This window comes from Thamnophis elegans, chromosome Z (genome assembly GCF_009769535.1).
Source record: "Thamnophis elegans isolate rThaEle1 chromosome Z, rThaEle1.pri, whole genome shotgun sequence".
In the NCBI taxonomy this organism is placed as follows: Eukaryota; Metazoa; Chordata; class Lepidosauria; order Squamata; family Colubridae; genus Thamnophis; species Thamnophis elegans.
The window spans coordinates 47,536,084-47,544,335 of record NC_045558.1 but is presented as its reverse complement, the minus strand read 5'-3'; the positions used below and the strand labels follow the sequence as shown (position 1 = coordinate 47,544,335).

The following is an 8,252-nucleotide window of genomic DNA, read 5'->3' as shown; positions in this document are numbered from 1 at the left end:
CACAGAGTTATAGAAGATTAATGAAAGGTAAAACATATTGGCTTAATGCAGTGGAATGCATTGAGTAATTTTAATTTCCTCAAATAGTTTTCCCCCCATTTACTTAATTCTTTAGAATGCATTCTGCTTTCTGCTCAATGATTCATACAGGTTTCAACAGATTATAATAGAATTGGTTCTACTTGTGTAAAGTTAGCTGAGTTAACCATTACAAAAAGTATAAGTGTAAGGTGACCAGACGTCCCGATTTCAGCGGGACAGTCACGCTTTATAACAATTTGTCCCATGTCCCGGGGCGTTTTTAAAAAGTCCCGATTTTCTGGCTTCATGTTGAAAGCCCAGTGGATTTGCTTAAGAAATCCTAACCGGGGCAAGACAAAAGACACTCTGTCTAACTAGCCTCTCTCTCTGTCTCAGTACTTTCATTGAAGATATTAAAACTTTAAAGCAAGAAAACGGACCCCCCGCCCCTTTTACTCACTTTTATAAGAAAAAATGACCAAGTACCATAGAGCTCCAGGAAATAGTTTGGCTTGAGTAGCAACTGTTCCTTCCTGGATTTCCCGAATGGGAGGGGCACAGAGGTTGGAGGTCAGCTCATGTGGGAAAAAATGGTGGCTCCTCATTTTTCTTTGAAAAACATTTCCCAAGAACTATTTAACCATTTTAATTTGATCAGTTCTTTGTATTAACATCTACATCATTCTGGATTGACTTGGAGTGTCTGCCTGCTGGTAAGTGTGTTTTTTTCTTTTATTTTTTAATGTATTTTAAAATAATATTTTATTTATTGTGCATAGGATTTATTAAAATAGTTTTATTCTGTGTGGACTCCCTGTTATTAAGCTTTCCTCAATTAATCTCTGAGTAGATTCCCACCAACTTCAAGATCCCAAGGGCACATCTTGGAAGCTACACCTTTGCTTAGTTTATAGATGATGCCTTTCCTTAAATATGAAAATAAATATATTTATTGTTCAAATGTGTACATCTCAATAGAAATGACTCTCAGGGGTGTACAACAATCCACTAAAATAATAATATAAAACAGTAATTACAAAAACAGGAGCAACTGTTATGAAAATTATTATTAAAAAATAAAATAAAAATGGAGTTATTAAGTATATTAATTGCAGCAATCACAATACAATACCTCGGTCCTTCTTTTCATTAAACTAGACATACCCAATTCCAAGGAATTAAAAGACGCTTGCTCCTGGGGAGGAAATCTATGGCAAATCTAGACAGCATCCTAAAAAGCAGAGACTTCACCCTGCCAACATAAGGGCGTCTAGTCAAGGCTGTGGTTTTCCCATTTGCAATGGATGGCTGTGAAGGTTGGACCAGAAGGAAGGCTGAGTACCAAAGAATGGAGGCCTTTGAATTCTGGTGCTGGAAGAGACTCCTGCATTGAGTCCCTTGGACTGCAAGGCTATCCAACTGGTCAGTCCTAGAGGAGATCAACCCTGACTGCTCTTTAGAAGGCCGGATCCTGAAGAGGAAACTCAAAGACTTTGGCCACCTAATGAGAAGGACTCCCTGGAGAAGAGCCTCATGCTGGGAATGATGGAGGGCAAAAGAAGAAGAAGGGGATGGCAGAGAAGGAGGTGGCTGGAGGAAGTCACTGAAGCAGTTGGCGTGAGCTTCAATGGACTGGATGGTAGAGGACAGGAAGGCCTGGAGGAACGTGGTCCATGGGGTCGCAATAGGTTGGGCACGACGTTGCAACTAAAAACAACAACCCAGTTCCAGCAACCTTTCTTTATATGTTTTAGCCTCCTATTTTTCCTAATCTTCTTTGTCGCTCTTCTCTGCACTGAGCCTCAACATCTGATCACCAGGGGGTTGAGAGTTTATTGGGTTTTGTAATGGAGTTTTACTTCAGTAAATTGCCCAGTCATCATGAGTGAGTTGGGCGGCCATATCAATTTTCTTAATAAATAAATAAATAATTTAAAAGAAGCAATAATCAAGGAGAGAAGTAACCTAGAACTAAGGAGAAACTTCCTAACAGTGAGGACAACCAGGGGAACAGCTTGCCACCAGAGGTTGTAGGTGCTCCATCACTAATATGACCAGATTTTCAGTAAAGAGGGATGCCTTTGACTGGGGGTGGGGGGAGCGACCGTTGCAGCATCCTCATGGTCACGTGATCAAAATTTTGATGTTTGGCAACAGTTACAATTTATATTTGTAAATTGTAGTTACGTTGAAATTAAAAAATATTACAATACTATTTTTGCGTTGTATGAAAATTTTTGTTGCTCCATATAAAATTTTTAATCAAGCCCCACCCCTGGTCAAAGGTGTCCCTCTTTACCAATCTGAAAATCTGATCACCTTATATAAGTGGTGTTTCTTATCTGAGGAAACTCTAGTTCCCTTTTCAGGTTACTAATAGCAAAATAGCAGGTAATGAGGCCTTTAAAAAAACATTCTTTATCCATGTGCAAAAAGCCTGCCTGCCACTTTGTGAATGTGTAAGTAGAAAAAGCAAGGCAAATAGCATGTTGAAAATCCTTAATGTGCATACACTTTTATCATTGGATAAATGAATACTACTTACATTAAGTCATAAAAACAGGGAATCCATGGAACTCTTGCTTAGTTTCAAACTCCAGCTCACAAATATGTAGAACTAGTATGTGTGGACTGCAACAACCACAATGGGATAGAGAGAACCATGTAAAGAAATGGACTTGTTTCTCTTTTGGAATGTCACTGAAAATTTAGAAGATCAAGCTATTGGGATTTTCAAGATACTAGCCTGATGGAATGACAGAAAAAATGGATTAAAACCTCATTGTTCATTGTAAAAGTTTACCTCAAATTGTTGGTATGAAATCTGGCTGAATTTACGTGGTATGCAAATCTTACAGTTGTAATGTTTTTCATGACTGTGAGCCTCATACTTCCCAGAATCTAGTAATGGGACAACAGGAACTATGATCAGCTATTGCAAAGATAAAGTAGATAGCAATGATGGAACATATTGCTCCACAATTTTCTTTACAACTCTGCATCCTGGTGCTTGCTTGAACATATTGATGCTATTTTAAATGACATAATTGTTTTTGATCTTCACATCAAATAATGGAAGTACAGGGATGAATTGTGAAAACCTGACTTGTAAACCTATTGTTTGTGTTTGTACTAAAATATGAGAGTTAAAAAATAGCTTTTTGAAAAGGAAGTATAAACACTGAGAACTAATCCAGCTGAATTATTTAAAAGTGCATTATTCTTAATGCTATTCCAAAGTGCATACCAGTAATTTACAATAGCGAAACAACAATGATTTCAGATTTGTTTTAAATCAGGAAGAAAAAAAATGACAATTACTTAAATAATTCAAAGTTTCATATGCACAGATACTCCTAAATACTATACTTTGCTTTTTAGAACTAACAAAGTGCATATAAAATTGCAAATAAAATATTTTATTCTTTTGCAATCAAATTTTATAAAAAGGATCTAAACATACAGTATATATTTCAATACATGTTTTTATTTTAATAACTAATAAAGCACTGTCACACATGCTTCTTACAATTTCTAAAATAATCTTAATATGAAATTCTATTGTTTGTGTAATACATTTTGACTTGGGAAAATTGAGTTCAGTGAAGTATGCTACCGAATAAGTATTTGCACAATTGGAGTTATTGGGTGAGCCAATACTGTCAAATTAAGTTGCAGAAAACAATGTCAGTTTGAATATTAGCACTGGAACATATATTTTCCAGATCATAATACACTGTCTTTTAGTTCAGCACATCTAAAAGTAGTTTGATGGTCAGTTCTGAACAGTTCTATATATTAATACAATACATGGTGGAATGGTTTAGGTCATATTTGTTTTATATAATTGCACATGACAACTAGTCTTATTAAGAAAAAGGTTGCTTTAAAAACAATGTAGAGAGAAAACCTGAATATAGTTTGCTATCTGTAAGTGAAATATTTAAACACATCAGTCCTCTATTTGAATGCTACTGGGCACAATTACTATTGTATATAGAAGTAGGACAATTGACAGAATTCCATCACCATTTATTATGTGATAATGATCATAGCCCAGTATTTGGGATAGTTTATTTGTGATTATTGAATTAACCTACCGTTTAGCATATATATGTAGGATATAGTAGCAATCTGCACTGAAGAAATCACTGAATGCCTTAGGTGTGGTTTCACTTTCTTGATGTAGGTGATTTCTTGGAGATGTGTATCTATTTCCTTAATCTCTAGATAAATGCACCGATGTATGGACAAGACAATGAATATATTTATCTTTCTGATTACTTTCCTTTATTTGGCATGAAAATTGTTTCTTTTTTGTTTGAGTACTGTAATATTTTCCTATATATATTCCCTATTTAAAAGTTCTGCTGCAAATATATCTAAGGTCCACAACACTTCTGAGACTTCCTGAAGATATTCTGTCAGCTACCTAGGTGTATTTTCAATTTCATCTTCTAAGAGAGTTACTTTGTATTTTGAGATCTGCCAATATAAAATTCTAGAGATTTCCTTCAATAACTCTTATTCTTGTAATGATCTATTCAGTATCAGTAGTTCTTATGACTGAGTGATTCACAGAGCTTGTATTCTCCTAAGCATTTTTGCAAAAGGATATATTGGGCAACAAAAATTCATCTCTTCAAACCAAATGAACTTTGCTCACAGCAATATTTCCCTTCATGATTTCATATGAATGTGCTGCAATACCAACTAATGAGAGTAAACAAAAAGGGTAAAGAAATATATTTTCACAGATGACTAATTATATATAATCGATATTAAAAAATTAAATTAAAGGGCACATCTTTTACAAGTGCACTGACAATATTTTGTGGGACATCAACAAAATAATACAAGCCAGTATTCAATTGAGAGATTGCTTTCTACAAAGATGGTTATTCCTTTTCTTTGGTCCAAGATAAAACTCATACTATAGACTGTATGATCAAGTTTTTTCCAGGTTAATAAACATAGGTGACACAATAGCAATATTTATACATACCAATGTCTCTAAATGCTAATCAGATACCATCTCAATTAAAATCATATGCTTGTATACTTACTTCCATTTTAGAATAGCAATTTGTCAGTTGAAATGGACTGCTAAGATGTCAAATCCTGCTGATATATTCTGGTGATATATAGTGGTACTTATAAGTTTGAAAATCCTTTTGAATTTTCAACATTTCTGCATAAATATTACTTAAAACATTATATGTGCTAAATTATATAAATTAAAATTAAATGAGTCAAAACATAGTTGTTCATTGATTTGAAGACAATAATCCAAAACTATAGATTTGTGTGTGGCAAAGGTATGTGAACCTTTGCTGTCAGTAACTGGAGTATCCCTTTGGGAAGCAATAACTCGTTATTTCTGATAAGTGATGATCAATCGTGCACATTGGCTTGGAGAAATCTAAACCCATTCCTCTTTCCAAATCATCTTCAAATAAAATACCAGTGAGCTGGTTTACATGAACTGCCCACTTCATTTCTGTAAGATTAAGATCAGGACTTTGACTTGACCATTCCAAGACATTTTAACTTCTGCTTTAACCATTACTTGATCCTACCACTTGGGTGTTTTGTGTTATTGTCTTGATGCATGACTCACTTTCTCCTGAACTTTAGTTTAAGGACTGATACTCTGACATTTTCCTGTACAATTTATGTACAATTAAGTCATAGAACCATTAACGATGGCAAGCCATTCTGATCCAGAGTTAAGAAAGCAGCTTCAAACCTTGATGGAACCACCTTCTTCTTTCACATATGAGATAAATCTCTTATGCAGGTGTGAAGGATAGAAGACTTATTGCTTAAGAGAATCTCGTCAATTAATGATCTGCACAAATTCGTGCTAAACAAAATTCAAGGAGGACTGACCTTAAAGCAGCTGTGGAGATGCAACGATTCTAGGTTGAGTGCTCTCTTGACTCAGAATAGTTCAAGCCAAAATATTCTATTTTAGTTTTATTATCCACAGAATATTCTTCTAATAGCCTTCTGGCTTACCCACATGGTTTTTGGCAAATGTAGCTAGGCAGCAATATTCTTTTTGTAGGATAGTGGCTTTCACTTTGCAACTCTGACATGCATACTATTATACTTTTGTATTCTACAGGTGGTATTGATATTTTACAATGAAAGAGAGGCCTTTATTTTCTTTTTCTGGGATTCTTTGAGATCCCCTGACCAGTACATGCATTGCTCTTGTTGCAATCTTGGTTGTTTGACTATTCCTGGGTAGGGTAATAATTATGTTGAATGGCCTCCATTTATACATGAGCTGTCTAATAGTGGACTGGTACACTCCAAATTTTTTGGAAATAGTTTTTTAATCTTTTCTCACCTGGACAATATCCACCATTGTTTTTAATCTTCACAAATTTCCTTTGTTTGTTTGAGACAGAGAGACACTTCTAAATCTCTCAGTGAAGATCAGGCTTTGACAGTGAATACCCAAATTTCTGTTCTTTAAATAAAGTAGCACTCATGCCTGATTATCATTCCATTGACTGAAATACCTGAGTAATTTCCATTTCAAATGAACTGATAATCACATACACAATGTGGATGTGATTATGTAGGTGTACTTTTGGATAATTTTCCTGAATAAATAAGCAAGTGTAATGTTTTTGAGTCATTTGTTTAACTGAATTCTTTTTATCTAGTTTTGGACTTTTATAGGGAAGAAGATCTTATTTATGCACAAATATTGAAAATTCTAAAGAATTCACAGATTTTTAAGTAATATTGTAAGAAAAGGATACATTTAAGAATTTGCTTAGGAGATAAACTTTTCTACTATGAGTCTAAAATGCCAACACTGCAGTTTTCTTTTCCAAAAATGGGTAGCTTAGAAGAAAGAATAAATGAAAAATACTTTAGAAAAATTCAGGGCGAACTTACTCTATTCTCTCACAAAAGCACTCCCTTACAAAACTGCATATATTAGTCAGTGTTTTTTATTGAGTGTTTTAATAATACAAGTGTATATCAACTAATCTATAATCAAAAGTGAAAGGTCCCTAAGAAATTTACAAACACTTTTTATATATAATTAAATCAACATACATATCTGTGGTTCAAACCAGTAGCTTTGTGTTAAAACATAGTGTTAATAATTCACAGTGATTCTTGATTTTATGCTTTTTATAGAGAACCTGTTCCCAGTAACATGCACCCCCCCCTTAAAGACTTCTATGAAAAAATCTCCTAAATACTACATTTAAGTAGAAATAATATGTAGTTTTGAACGTGCTTGATTTTCTGAAACACACAAAAGAAAAAAAATACATTGCTATAAAGCTTTGTGACAAAGCTCTACACCAGGGGTCCCTAACCCCCAGCTTGCTGCTGGGCTGTCAGCTGTTGGGAACCAGGCCACGAAAGTGGTGGACAAGTGCATGAGCATATAAAGCTGCATTTGCACAATCAATGCGTACACATATAAATCCATTCCCTTTCCCACCCTAACTGCCGGTCCGCAGAGCTGGAAAGATTGGGGACTGCAGCTCTATATTATTATAGGTTCAACATTCCTTGCACTGTAACCCAAATTCCAAATCTCTATTAAAAAGATACACTTTTCAAATTAAGCAGAAAAGTAAAATAATAAAAGGGAGAGGAGAAGTATAATCAACTCTATCACAAAATATTTCAAAATTTAATAAAAATTAAACAGGAGGGTTACTGATGCACTTAGTGAATGTGCTTGTACAGGTCCAGCATATTCTTCAGCAGTTTCCTATGTTGCATATCTCTTGGTCCACTGTCTGGCCATTCTGTCATGCTCCGCCCTATTTGTTATATATTGAGTAGCAATACTTCCAACTAGGGGATCAGCTGTAAAGAAAATAACAAACACTTTCCATGTTTAGGAGAATTGCTAAATCTGACCCTAGATTCAAATTCAGATTAAGATTGATTAATTAACTAATGAAACCAATTTATATTGCCCCACCATCTCACAGACAGTGGTGCTGAGCAATGTTCATTAGAGATAAAACAGTTAAAATATATTAAAAATACTAAACTAAAAAACTAAAATAAGAATAATAGAAGGTACATTAAAAATATTCACCTGTTCATAGGAAGATAGCAACAGATGAATCTGAAAGATGAGTCAAGCTCATAATAAAACTAAACTCACATTAAGGGATAAGATTTCATAATGCTGGCACCATAGCAGAAAAGACCCTCTGCATACTGCCTGCCAAACA

General features: G+C 34.5%; 1 protein-coding gene across 1 annotated transcript in view; it reads right to left on the bottom strand.

Moving 5' to 3' along the window:
• Window positions 1-7,025: 7,025 nt before the first annotated feature.
• Window positions 7,026-8,252, bottom strand: part of LOC116522294 (ubiquitin-conjugating enzyme E2 E2) — a 70,079-nt gene continuing 68,852 nt past the window's right edge. Inside the window, exon 6 of the mRNA XM_032237130.1 lies at window positions 7,026-7,875. Within this exon, the coding sequence (XP_032093021.1) occupies window positions 7,778-7,875 (98 nt within the window). The 3' untranslated portion in view covers window positions 7,026-7,777. The remainder of the gene's footprint in view (window positions 7,876-8,252) is intronic.